This window comes from Rhinatrema bivittatum, chromosome 8 (assembly GCF_901001135.1).
Source record: "Rhinatrema bivittatum chromosome 8, aRhiBiv1.1, whole genome shotgun sequence".
NCBI classification, from domain to species: domain Eukaryota; kingdom Metazoa; phylum Chordata; class Amphibia; order Gymnophiona; family Rhinatrematidae; genus Rhinatrema; species Rhinatrema bivittatum.
This window is the reverse complement of record NC_042622.1, coordinates 74,719,513-74,734,150: the sequence shown is the minus strand read 5'-3', so window position 1 is coordinate 74,734,150 and position 14,638 is coordinate 74,719,513. Positions and strand designations below refer to the sequence as shown.

The 14,638-nt window shown below is 45.5% G+C and overlaps 1 protein-coding gene across 4 annotated transcripts in view; it reads left to right on the top strand.

Moving 5' to 3' along the window:
• PHF20 (PHD finger protein 20) overlaps positions 1 to 14,638 on the top strand; it is a 280,282-nt gene that overhangs the window by 168,786 nt on the left and 96,858 nt on the right. For all 4 annotated transcript variants that reach the window (XM_029611169.1, XM_029611171.1, XM_029611170.1 and 1 more), the window contains one exon: positions 2,738 to 3,013. In XM_029611169.1, coding sequence (XP_029467029.1) covers positions 2,738 to 3,013 — 276 coding nt within the window. The remainder of the gene's footprint in view (positions 1 to 2,737; positions 3,014 to 14,638) is intronic.

Below are 14,638 nucleotides of genomic sequence, written 5' to 3'. Positions count from 1 at the left end.
TAAGTATGCTTCCCCACACTTCTCAACCTATTACTCCAGTAACCAATTCACCTGCCCACAGGTCAGTCTCATAACACAGACTCACTGCTGTTCTCAGGTATTGGTACTTTCACAACAGCCTTCCACACGTAAATCTTACCATTCGAAATGGGCAGGATTTACCACATGGTGTGCACAAAAAGGTATTAGCCCCATTTTTCTGCACCACTCCAACTCTTAGGCTATCTAGTATACCCCTCGGATTCTGGTCCCCAGATATCCTCTGCATGGGTACTCCTCAGTTCCATTTCACCGTACCACCTGAGAGTAGGGGATGCCCGATAAGCTGACTCATAAGGGGTTGAGCCGTTAATCATGAATTCTCTACAGATTAAGCCCCCTCTATGATCACTGGTTACGGTATGGAGCCTACATGTAATGCTTTCAAGACTCATACGTTCCCCGTTTGAGTCTTTGCAGTCGTATAACTTTAAAATTCTAACATGGGAAATTCTTTCGCTCGTAGCAATCACTTCTGCTAAAAGGGTCAGTGAGTTACCAGACCTTGTTGCATACTCACCTGACACTAGGTTCCTCCGTGACCAACTGGTCCTCCGTACTCACCCTAATATTCTCCTTAAAGTAGACGCAGCCTCTCACCTTACTCAGAATATACTCTGCTCATTTTTCCCAAGGCCTCTCTCTCACCAGGACAAGAGGGCTTTCCACACCTTGGACTGTAAGCGTGCACTTGCATTCTACCTAGACTGCACTGCACTCCATACAAAATACACCCAGCTCTTTCCCTCTTAGACAAAGACAAGCTGTGTGTTCTAGTGGGCAAACAAACTCTCTCCAACTGACTAGCAGATTGTATCGAATTCTACTATGAAAAAGCAGGCCTTCCTCTCCAAGGGTGAGTGAAGGCACATTCTGTAACGAACATGACAACTTCGGTACCACACTATCATTCAGTACCAATTGCCGACATTTCCTGGGCTGCGACATGTAGCTCTCTTCACACATTCACAGCCTCTATTGCTTACATATGGAAGTCTATCAAGACTCTACCTTTGGCCAACCTGTCTTGACATGCTTTCTTCCACTATAACGCAATTCTACTGTAACGCAATTCTACTTGGTCTCCCCGCTAACAGTATCAAGCCTCTACAGATGGTACAAAACGCCGCTGCCAGAATCCTAACAAACACCAATAAAAGAGAACATATTTCCCCCATTCTGAGCAACCTCCACTGGCTACCCATCAAACAGAGAATCCTTTTTAAAACCCTCACCATTATTCATAAATCAATACACAACATCGCACCTATATCACTCCAAACTCAACTTCGTCCACACCTATCCTCCAGACCCATCAGAAGCGCTTACAGAGGCACATTATTCGCCCCTCCAGCAACATCATTACTAAGAAAAAGAGCACTCTCAACTGCAGGACCACACCATTGGAACGCTCTCCCCCCTGACCTACGCCTCGAACCCAGTCTACCAGAGTTAAAAAAAAAGTTAAAAACCTGGCTCTTCAGGCAAGCGTTCCAACCTCCAGAATGTAACTAAGTGCCGCATCCTGATTGAACTTGGGAATATTCTGTGTTACAGTTAATAATATGCAATTTTATGCAAAATTAAATTTCAATTTACCTTACATTTAATTCAAGTTCAACATGCCATTGGCCTAATTTTAATTAAATTACGAAAATATTTAAGGATTTATTGTTATTGTTCAATGTTCTTTGTATTATGAATGTATTATATGTTATTGTTCAATGTTCTTTGTAAAAAAAACCCCGATCTGACTTCCCAGACCAGGGCTATCTTTTCGTTCCATGTAAACCGGACTGATTTGTATTGTATACAGGAATTCCAGTATATAAAAATTAAAAATAAATAAATAAACTATAATCCCCAACTCCTTCTACAACTACCTGCTGTGATATCAGGCTGCCTCATCATTGTCAATAGCACCCCAATTATTGTGCCTGCTGCACAAGTTGTCTGCTACTGGCCTCTTGTAATACAAGTCAGTCTGTAGCTTGCTAATCACCTATATATAAGGACTACCATCCTGCTTGTCCTGGGAGAAAGTAGAGTTGCTTACCTGTAACAGGTGTTCTCCCAGGACCGCAGGATGTAGTCTTCACGAAACCCACTCGCCACCCCACGGAGTTGGATTTGCTTACATTTCTTATTTTTTTGCTCGCACGTTTTGCTACAAACGAGACTAAAGGGAGACCCCTATGGACACAAGGATCATGGCATGCTCAGTGCACTCAGTGTGCCAGTCAAAGCTTTCTAGAAACTTTGACAGAAAAGTTTTCCGTGATAGGGCTCCGTCCGGTGACGACACCCATATGTGAGGACTACATCCTGCTGTCCTGGGAGAACACCTGTTACAGGTAAGCAACTCTGCTTTCTTCAGTCTTCCTTGCTATCAAAATGGTAAAATTGGATCTAACATTCAGATCCAGTCAGGTGGTTGTATTAAGAGCTTGGGCCCATCTAGTTCCTCTGAGATAAGGTGACAGTGTTTATCTGCTATCTTTAGATTAGATTAGCCTCAAACAATTTTGCTCATAAACTATGGCGGCGTTATGGTTGTAATCATTTCATCAGTTTTGGAATAAAAGTGGTGTAGAATTTGCACTGTCTTGGTAAGCTGTACTTCTTGCAATTGTGAACTTTAATAGAAGAGGTTTGCAGTCTTAGTATATACAAGCATGTTGTCTCTTTATTCTTACAGTAAAAAATACACTGAAAAAGTTGGATGATCCTACTTCAAAAGAACTGATCATTAACCTAGACCATAACAAGTTTAAATGCAAGTTCTCAGATTGTTCAAAATTCTTCCGCAAAGCTAAGCTCCTATTCTACCATATGAAATACTTTCATGGAGTGGAGAAAGCTGCAGAGCAGGAGCTGAACCCAGTAACAAGAAGTATCCAAACAAGAGGGTCTTTAGCTTCTGAAAAGGCCAATCAGAGTCCAAAGAGGAGACGGACCACCTCTGATTCCTTATGTAAGTATGATTTATATGAGAATATTTATTGGAGATATGACTAGGGCAGAATACTGAGAAACATTTCTCTCATCTGATGGCAGTTATTCATACATTTTATAAATTCATGCTCTTAAATGTAACCAAAGAGGTGTTTGTGTAAATAATTCCAGCTGATTGTACTTGCTCTTCCATGTAATTTGTACTCGAGGTTCTACATAGATTCCTACTCGGCTGACAATTCAGAGGTCCTGCTGGTGGTGATTTATATCAGCCATAGGACTGAGGGAGGGCGTAATTGAGAAATATCTGGATGGTTCACATTATTTCATTAGTGATCTGCGGTTTAAAAGCATACATGGCTCTGGACCCGCAGCAGATATGTTACTTGGCAAAATCATTTTACCTTGTATTTTTTATCCTGAAGGAACGTTCCTCAGATACTTAATCTGGAACCCAACTCAAGCACCAGATCTCCCCAGAAGTCATGGGAAATTTGCTTTTTCTTGCATGACCTGCAGTGATGCCTCATGCCTCCAGCAAACTATATATATGGAGATAAATATATCATTATACCCACTGATTTTTATCTTCCAAAAACTTGTCCAGTATGCTTTTGAAGTTATCCATGTTGCATTCATGATGTCCTTTGTTGGCAAAATGTTCTGTAATTTGACCACTTCTTTTTGTAAAGAATTCTGGTATGGGTGTTTGCAGATATTTATTTAGGTGTTTTATATACCATTGCTCAAAAGAAGATCACAATGGCTTACAAAATCAGCATTCATATTCAGGTCAACATTCACATATTGGGTCAATATTCATATTCTAGGTCAACACATCAACATAAAGTACAAGTTAACTAGGGTGCTATGATAGTGGTTTATAATCCATAATTTCCATTTCATTCTCCTTCACGTAATAATCAGTCATGTTACACTTTACATCGCTCAATAATTACTGTTCAGTCTACTAACATCTATGGTTCTGACAGTGACGTTACTGGCATATTGGTATTTTATGTTAAATCATATGCATTTCTAAAGAGCCATGTTTTCAGTTCACGTTTGAAACTCTTTCTTTATGTTATCAGATGTAATGACTCTGGAAGAGAATTCCTCAACTTGGGGCCTGCTATGGAAAACATTCGGTCTCTTATTTGGAGTTAGATGTGTACTCCGTGTTATAGGCACCTTTAGAAGTCTTTTGTTTTGCGATCTTGCGGCTCTCTGCAGTGTGTATGGTTGAAGTGTCATTTCTATTAGGCATGGGTTCATGTTGATATTAAAAATTAGTTAATACTTTATAATGAATTCTGTATTTTACAGGAAGCCAGTGCAGTGCCATCAGCGAGAGGGTGATGTGGTCAAATTTCCTTGTCCCTAGTAAGAGTCTAGCTGAGGCATATTTTGTAGTAACTGTAGTTGTTTTAATAGTCCTGAGGGTAGGCCTATTAATAGGGAGTTGCAGTAATCTATATTTGAAAATATTAGTGTTTGTAATGTTAGTAGTGGTTTCAGCCAATGTAATATTCTGTTTGGATCATTCTGTTTTATTTAATTTGCTTATATGCTTTTTCATTGTAAAGTTCTCATTGATCTGTATTCCTAGGTCCCGTACTTGATTTGAGGGTGTAATGTTAGTTTCCCAGGTCTAGGGTTGGTGGTTTGGTTATCATTGAATTTCTTCTTAACCACACAATTTGTTTTGGGGCTTTTTTGTGTTAGTTTCAGTTTTTGTTGTATAGCCTTCATGTATGTTGACAGTTTGTTTTTTCAATTGATTTGTTGAAAGGGATGTAAAATTGTATGTGCATATAGGAAGAAGTCAATTGCTAGATCCGCTAGTAATGTACATCCAGGCAGCATATATTTATATATGATCTGGAAAGGAATTAGACGAGTGATGTAATCAAATTTGCGGATGATACAAAATCATTCAGAGTAGTTAAATCACAAGCGGATTGTGATAATTTGCAAGAAGACCTGTGAGACTGGAAAATTGGGCATCCAAATGGCAGATGAAATTTAATGTGGATAAGTGCAAGGTGATGCATATAGGGAAAAATAACCCGTGCTATAGTTACATAATGTTAGGTTCCATATTAGGAGCTACCACCCAAGAAAGAGATATAGGCATCATAGTGGATAACACATTGAAATTGTCGGTTCAGTGTGCTGCGGCAGTCAAAAAATGGATAAAATATAAATTTCGCTGAATTTTAAAGCAGTAAATAGTGTTCCCTATACGTACAAGGATCAGTTCAGAGAAGTGGGTTGTGCATCCCTACCAGCAGGTGGAGTAGGAGAGCAAAAACTTTGGGCACTGCCATATATACAAGAGTGCCACCTGCAGTCCCTCAGTATTTCTCTGACTCCAGCAGCTGGAAGAGAGGCACCTGCAGTCTTAGTTAATTTTTCAGTTTAGTTAGATTTTTTTTTCTCTTAATTGCAGGGTTTTTTCTTCAGGATTGCTTCCTGAGGTGTTAGGCACCTTCGTGGGCCATCCCTCAGTCTAAGCCGGATATCCGGGGGGGGGTTGGTTACCTCCATCTGGGTTTCATCCGTCATCACTCGGAGTGTGAAGACCAGGGGCTCCTGGTTACTCACCTCCGTGGCTGCTCCCCCAAAGCTACTTCTTCGAACCTCTCTGCTCTACAGGACTCAGTAAAGTTTAAAAAAAAAACAAAAAACAAAACTGAGTGAAACTTCCTCTGTGCTTTTGGCTGAGGTAAGGTAAGTAGTCGGGTTGGGACAGCCAGCCTTGCAGGCACTCCGGGGTGTTTGGCAGCCCTCTGGTCCCCTTTCCCTCTACTCCAGGGGCTCTGGGTTGCTCTGAAGGGACAGGGTAAGTGTGTTCTTCGCCGGCCAGTTTTTGGCACGGCTCACCGCGCTCGGCAGCGCAGCCCGTTGCAACAGGCCTGTCGGCATTTTTTTCCTCCTGCCTCAGTCTTGGCATGCATTTTTTTCTTCAGCTCTGGTGGGGGAAGTTATCACAGCCTTGACTCCTTCCTGGTATCGGACTGCCAGCAGCGTGCCATTTTTTTCTATTTTTTCCATTCCCTCAGCTCCTGGACCGCGTGGCTGCGCAGTTTTTTCAAGGGGCCCTCACTTTATCTCCATGGTCTGTCAGGCGTGTGGGCGCGAAGACAGACTTTAGTTTTGTTTTCCCTCTCTTATCCTACTCCTAGGGATGGAGAGTTCAGGCCCTGAACCCTTCCCCCAGAACGGGGGGTCTTCATGCTGAGGCTCAAGGGAGGAGGGATCCCCTCCAGTCTTAGCTCTTGTGGGGGAGGACAGCGCTGGGGAACTGGGTGAACTGGCTCCTCAGGATCCCATTCCGGTAGATGGAGACCCGGAAGGGTTTTCGCCGGAGTTTGTGTTGATGCACCAGGCTTTCCTGGCCAGAAAGCAGGCGGGCTTCAGGAGGCAAACTCAGACAGTGAGTCTTTCCGAGCCGCCGCTCAAGAAGGGTCGACTTGAGGAACAGCAGGCCCGCGGGGGAAGTGATGGTCTCCAGGGGCCGCAGACCCCGCCCCCATCCTCCGGCGTTCTGGACCCGGATTCGGTTCCTGATCTTGGAGACCCTGATCAAGATGATGATTTGCCACCCACAGCAGGGGATGGATCCCAGCATGGTCCGCCTTTTTAAGCGAGAGGAACTACGACCCCTTATTCCCCAGGTGTTGGACGTTCTGGGGCTTAAGATCTCTCAGGAAGAATCAGATAGTGATGGGGTTAATCCGGTCCTTGACGGAATACGGGGGCCCACTTCATCCTTTCCATTGCCTAAAAAGGTTCACAAGCTGGTGACCCGCGAGTGGGACGCACTGGACGCGGGGCTCAAGGTGGGCAGGGCTATAGCCAAGCTCTATCCTCTTTCAACGGATGGCTTGGATCTTCTGAAAATTCCGAAGGTGGATGCGGCGCTTTTGGCCATGACAAAGAAGACCACTATTCTGGTAGCGGGTGCTGCCGCTTTAAAGGATATGCAGGACCGTAAGCTGGAGATCCAGTTGAAGCGAGTCTTTGAAGTGGCTGCATTGAGTCTTCCGGCCACAATCTGTGCCAGCCTTTTGCAGAGGGTGTGTTTGTGCTGGGTTCAGGCCTCTAATGCCACTACAGGAGCTGGCGGTGGTGCCGCCTTGGAGGGCACTCGTTTGGAGGAGGGCATCGCATATGTAGCGGATGCGCTTTACGACCTAGTGCGAACCTCAGCGCGCAGCATGGTTTCTGTGGTGACTGCGCGCCGACTGCTGTGGCTGCGCAATTGGTCAGTGGATTTGTCTTCAAAATCTCAGCTGTGTAACCTCCCATTTAAGGGTAAGCTCCTGTTTGGTGAGGAACTGAAGCAGTTGGTGAAGCTACTCGGAGAATCTAAGGGGCATAAGTTGCTGGAAGATAAAAGGCCCATCAGAAAGGTGTTTCCTTCGGAACCGCGTTTTCGGGATTCACGCCGATTTCGTTCCAGCAGGTATTCCTTGCCTTCCACGTCTAAGCAGACCTCAGAACGGCAACAGTCCTTTCGAGGGGGTCGTCGTCCCGGCCGGGATTCTGGACACCTCAGGACAGGAGGTAGTAAACCCTCTCAATGAAGCCACGAGTCCCCATTCCATCGTCAAAGCTGTCGGGGGAAGATTGTCCAGCTTTTACACGGAATGGGCAAGGATCACCTCAGACCGTTGGGTCCTGGAGGTGATCAGAGAAGGCTACGCTCTAGAGTTTTCACGTCCCGTGCAGGAGGTGTTCGTGGAGTCCCCCGTGGCCTCGCGCAGGAAGCGGTACGGGAGACCCTGCAGCGCCTGATCCAGCTACAGGCCATTGTCCCAGTTCCAGAGACAGAAGAGGGGTGGGGTCATTACTCGGTTTACTTTGTGGTTCCCAAAACGGAGGGCACATTTTGTCCCATCCTAGACCTACAAAAGGTGAACCGTTGTCTCCAAATCTCTCGTTTTCACATGGAAAACCTGCGGACGGTACTGGCTGCCTTTTGGACGGGGGCGTTCCTGGCGTCCCTGGCTCATACGGAGGCTTATCTGCATATTCCGATACGGCTATGTCACCAGTGGTTTCTACGCTTCAAGGTCTTGGGACAGCACTTCCAGTTTCAGGCCCTTCCATTTGGTCTGGTGACGGCTTCTCAAACTTTCACCAAAATCATGGTGGTGGTAGCAGCCTTCCTTTGCAAGGAGGGGATCCTGGTCCATCAATACCTGGATGTCTGGCTGATTCGCGCCAAGACCCAGGAAGACTGTGAAAGATCGGTTCGCATGGTGATGTTCACCTTGAGATCGCTCGGATGGGTCATCAGTGTTCAGAAGAGTCACCTGGAACCCACCCAAGAGCTGACCTGTTTGGGAGCCCAGTTCAATACCTTGCGAGGCAGAGTCTTTCTGGTGTCAGACCAGGTAGCCAAGTTGCAGAACCAGATACAGGCGCTTCTTCTCAGACAAACACCCACTGTGTGGCATCATCTGCAAGTGCTGGGATCCATGGCGTCCACCTTGGACTTGGTTCCGAGGGCGTTCGCCCACTTACATCCGTTACAGCGTGCACTGTTGTCACGGCGGTGGAGTCCGGTGTCGGAGCAGTTCCACCTACCCTTGTCTCTGCTTCCAGAGTCCAGAGCCAGTCTGTTATGGTGGCTTTTGACGACAATCTGGAGAAGGGGGTGGATTTGAACCCACCGAATTGGCTGATAGTCTCCACTGATGCGATTCTGTCAGGTTGGAGAGCTGTGTGCAACACCAGATCCGCCCAAGGACTTTGGTCTCCAACAGAGGGCTCGTGGTCCATCAGTCGTCTCGAGACAAGAGCTGTACGTCTTGCCCTACAAGCGTTTCTACCCTGGATTCAGGGACGTATGGTTTGAGTGTTCTCTGACAATGCAACGACTGTGGCTTGCATCAACCGACAGGGCGGGACGAGAAGTCCCACGGTGGCGCTCGAAGCACGTCTTCTGTTCGCTTGGGCGGAGCGTCATCTCGGGGGAATTGCCGCGTCGCTAGTCGCAGGAGTGGACAAGATGCAGGCGAATTTTCTCGGCTGGTGACAACTCGACCCAGGAGAGTGGGAACTGTCTCCCGAAGCGTGGAACCGCATTTGTGCCAGATGGGGGGTCCCGCAGTTGGATCTGATGGCAACGCGGGAGAATGCGAAGACAGAACGCTTCTTCAGCCATCGAAAAGAACAAGGCTCAGTGGGTCTCGACGCTCTGGTGTGCCCGTGGCCATCGGGGATTCTGTTGTATGCCTTTCCCCCCTGGCCTCTCATCGGTCGGCTTCTCCGTCGCATAGAACTCCATCCCGGAAGGGTGGTGTTTGTGTCTCCAGAATGGCCATGCCGCCCTTAGTTCGCAGATCTGATTCGCTTGACCCTAGAGGGTCCTTTGCAGCTGGCTCATCTACCGCGTCTACTTCGTCAAGGTCCCATCTTTTCGGATTGGGAGGATCGCTTCTCTCTCACGGCTTGGCTTTTGAGAGGTGACATTTACGATTGAGTGGTTATTCTGAACAAGTTATTTCCACTCTATTGCAGGCAAGACATCCGTCCACTTCCCTGGCCTATGTGAGGGTATGGAGGCTCTTTGAGACCTGGTGTCATCAGCGCTCTTGCAATCCTTTAACAGTCGAGGTCTCTCTGGTACTGGATTTTCTGCATCGGGGGCTCAGGAAGGGTTTGGCGTTCAATTCTCTTTGGGTCCAGGTAGCGGTCTTGGGAGCCTTGCAGGGAAAGTTTGCCGGTGGTTTGCTTGCAGCACACCAGGACATTGTTCGATTTCTCAAGGGGATGAAACACATACGACCTCCCGTCCATGCGGTGTGTCCAGATTGGAGTTTAAATCTCGTATTGCGTGTGCTCTGTGGCGCTCCTTTCGAACCTCTATGCACGGCTTCCCTGAAAGATCTAACCTTGAAGATGGTGTTCTTGTTGGCCATTTGCTCGGCACATTTGATTTCTGAATTGCAGGCCCTGTCGTACCGTGCCCCTTTTTTTGCGGATTGAAGACAATAGGGGTGACATTACACATGGTTCCTTCCTTTGTTCCTAAGGTGGTTTCGGCCTTTCATGTTAATCAAACAGTGGAGCTTCCAGGGTTCCCGCAGGGTTCCAGGGGGTCGCCTCAGGACAAGGATCTTATTCTTTTGGATGTGCGTCGGTTCTTATTGCGTTATCTAAAGGTTACCATTGACTTCAGGCGCTCCGATCATTTGTTCATTCTTTTCGGGGGTGCAAAGGGGACAAGGCGTCTAAAGCGACCATTTCTCGATGGATTAAAGAGACTATTACTTCGGCATACTTGGTCCGCGGCCGCCAAGTGCCTTTGGGTCTCAGAGCTCATTCCACCAGGACTCAGGCTACTTCCTGGGCGGAGTGTCAGTTGCTATTCCCTCAGGAGATCTGCCGGGCGGCAGTGTGGTCCTCTTCGCACACATTTACTAAGCATTATAGATTGGACGTTCAGGCCTCTGATGAGAAGTCCTTCGATGCAAGTGTTCTACGCATGGGTGTTTCGGGTTCGCGCCCAGTATAGGGTGGCTTGGGTACATCCCACTTCTCTGGACTGATCCTTGTACTTATAGGGAAAAGAAAATTGGTTCTTACCTGCTAATTTTCGTTCCTATAGTACCAAGGATCAGTCCAGAGGCCCACCCCTTACTTCAGTTACCGAAAGACTGTGTTGTCTACAATTTGCCTAGTTTTTCATAGAGCTCCTTTTTTGCAGAATACGATTGTTGGAGCAGTTTTTTCTAACGGTTTATTTACTTATGTTGTTTCCTTGGGGCGAAGCGGGGGACAGTGGTTTTTGGTCGCCCCTTCACCCGTTAGTATTGGTTGTTTGGCTTGGGTACAGGTCAATACTGAGGGACTGCAGGTGGCACTCTTGTATATTTTATTTATTTATTTATTTATTTATTTTATATACCGACATTCGATCGAGATATCACATCGGTTTCCAGATAACTAAAGGAATAGGGTGGTAACAGCCCTATTTTACATTATAACATGGTAATAAATGGATATAAGAATATTTATAAGAATATAAGAATGGATATAAGATATAAGTATATATGGCAGTGCCCAAAGTTTTGCTCTCTGACTCCACCTGCTGGTAGGGATGCACAACCCACTTCTCTGGACTGATCCTTGGTACTATAGGAACGAAAATTAGTAAGTAAGAACCAATTTTCTTATACTCCACCATGTATTTCCACAATGCTAAAAAATGTACAAACTAGCAAGAGAGTTATGGTCTGCCGGCTGTTGTTTACTTCACATGCTGTTATCTAAGATGGTTAGACTTGAGGATAACGTGGACAGAATATTCTCTGTAGCAGGTCTTATTTTATGGAACTTTTTACCAGAATCATTGAAAAGAGAAGCATCATTGAAATTGTTCCAGAAAAATTTGAAAATGCACCTATTTACTGAAGCTTTTGGAAGATTGATGACTTTATGCGGTGTTGAACTCCCAGTTGCAGTTTAGTCTTAGCAGATCTGGTCAGTTATAATTCAATAACCCTGGCTTATTGACTAGCGCTGATTAGTCATTGTATTCATTTGTTTGTGTGTTTTTGTGAAGGTTCTGTATGTTTTTATGTAAGCCGCTGAGGTTATTGGATTATTTGGCATATAAATATTTTAAAATAAACCTATTTCCAGAAAGGGTCAACATCAACTCTAATGGAGGCAGTATTTCTATTCAAGAGAAAGACACCAGCATTACCCTCATCGGTGCCCTCATCTTCAGCAGCAGCATCAAACAGGCTGCATGCCAGAGAGAGAGCAAGAAGGCATAAATAAATATCTAGGAGTAGAGGAAGGTGGAAAAGTCCAGCTTAAATTACTGAGAGAAAAGATCAATAAAAAAAAAATACTGCAGGAGTTTGAAACTGATATTGAAAAGTGCTTTACAGCCCAGAATAAGATAAAAATTATTAATCAGCTTACAGGCCCAGCACTCTCATACAGCTTCAGAATAATATATTGGACCTATAAATATCTAGAAAAGTTGGATGCAAAAAGGAAGAAAACTCCTCCATGCCCATCATGTAATGTATAAGAACCAGAATATGCTGAGATTCTACATCCCTAAAGCTGAAGACTGTATGGGTCATGCAGAAATAAATTACATATTTAGAGCTACCATCCTAGGCCTTCAGGCATATTTAATGGCATCAATAGATCAAAATGTCCAAATAGTGCTGAAGTACAAAAGTGAACACTCACCACTGGTGTCAGTTCTTAAGTTTGGACAATAGAAAGAATGAGTGAGAATCCACCAGTGCACAAGGGGAAAGAAGCAACACTATTTGCAAAACAAGAAAAAACAACTCTTTAAAGAATCAGATCAACAAGCAAGGAAAGGTAACTGGCAGAAGCACAAATATGGTGAGAAATACAAAGAGTTACTTCAGAAACTCCACATTGATTAAAATTTGACCCAGCAGTGGCTTAGGCTTAGGCGAGGTGAACTAAATTTCAGGATGAGAGATTAATAATTGTAGAATAGGATAGTGGACTACAGTTAAACTAGTTCACAGCTTGTATAGAAAAAAATGGCAAAGCAGATAAATGCAGGTTCTGTAAAACAAAACTGGAAGTGGTTACACATCTTGCAGATGTGATGTGCTGATGTTCAGAAGGTCTGTATATGGAAAAGCTCCACGAGGTGGCATGGCTCAGCCACTGGAAATTGGGTAAACACTATAATATTGCTGTATCAGAAAATCTATGGAAACACACTCATAATAGTATTGAAGAAAACAAATGTGATCACCTGGGACATTGCCATTTCAACTGATAAGATCAATGCTAGAAAACCAGAAATTATGGAATGGAAAAAACCACAAGAAATGAATTGCTGATAGAGGTATCAGTACCCAGCAACTATTATGTGGATTATGTGGAGAAAGTGAAGACCCTTAAGTAGCAAAAGATGCCATCAGAGACCAAGAAAATGTAGCAGAAAGATGAAGATATAGTTAGCTTTATAGAATGCCACTTCCTGATTATGAAAAATTCTCAAGTGCATCTTGATATGTTGGCTATATATATTACATCCTGTGAACTCCAGAAGAAGGTGCTCATTGTCACATTGCAAATATTAAGAAGAACATTAGCGACAAATGTTATAGATTGAGATCATTCCCTACATACCCTGGTTTACGAATGAGGTTCATTCCTGTCAAGATATATATGAAACAAACCCATTTGGAGTCATGACCCTAAGAGAGATCTCAAGCTAAGTCTCTACAACAAATGCAGGCCAAGGCTAAATCGCATCTCAGTCTTTCCTATTAGTCTCAAACAACCTTCCAGTGGGTGGGGATGGGGGGAGTTCAGAAGTTAAAAACAGCATGGTCTTTACTGGCAACAGACCAATGGGTACTAAAGGTAATACAGCAAGGGTTCCAATTGAATTTCAGGTCTACTCCCAGAACAATACTCCTTAGATACTGAACTCTGGCTTCTTCATCAATAACTGTCATTTTTTTCTGATGGCCAATGCAATAGAACTGGTTCCACTATTAGAAAGAACTTGAGGTTCTATTACAAATACTTCCTGATTCCAAAATAGAAAGCCCATCTCTAGCCCATCTTGGATCTTAGGAATCTCAACAAATATTTAAAAGAAAATTTAAAGATGTAATTCTTTTGGTACCATTCTTCTGAAGATTAATGGTTTATTTTGTTCCCTAGACCTCAAAAATGCTTATGCACGCATCTTAAGATCATAAGAATTGCCATACTGGATCAGATACTGGGTCCATCAAGCCCAGTATCCTGTTTTCAACTGTGGCCAATACAGGTCACACGTACGTGGCAGGATCCCAAACAGTAGACAGATCCCATGCTTCTAAACATCCAGGGATTAGTAATGGCTTCTCTCAAGTTGTATTATCTAAAACAGTGGTTCTCAACCAGTGTGTCGCCAAGCTCCGGCAGGTGTGTCGCGGCTCCCGGTGTTCCACTGCCCCGCTTGTGCTTCCCTTCTCCCTAGGGGTGGGGCCGAAGAATGAAGAGACGCTGCGCGCCAATGCCAGCGGGGCCGAAGAACGAAAAGACCTGCGCGCTGACGCCAGCGGGGCCGAAGAACGAAGAGACGCTGCACGCTGACGCCAGCGGGGCCGAAGAACGAAGAGACGCTGCGCGCTGACGCCAGCGGGGCCGAAGAACGAAGAGACCTGCGCGCAGACGTCAGCGGGGCCGAAGAACGAAGAGACGCTGCGCGCCGCCGGCAGCTGAAGAGCAGAGAGACCTGTGCGTCACCAGCGGCGGGGCAGAAGAACAAAGAGATGCTGCGCGCCGCTGCCGGTGGCTGAAGAGCGCAGAGACCTGCACGTTGCCGGCGGCGGGGCCGAAGAACGAAGAGACGCTGTGCGCCGCTGCTGGCGGCTGAAGAGCGGAGAGACCCTGCACACTGCGGGAGGCGGCTGGAGAGACGTTGCGTACCGCAGGAGGTCAGGCCAGAGGTGGCTGAGAAGTGGAGGCCAAACAATGAGAAGAGGCTCCATGTGAGCTTGTGTGTGGTAGAATGGGTGCATGAGTAAGAGCTTGTGTGTGTGTGTGTGTGTGTGTTAGAATGGGTGCCTGGGTGCATGAGTGAGAGCTTGTGTGCCTGTTGTAGAATGGGTGCATGAGA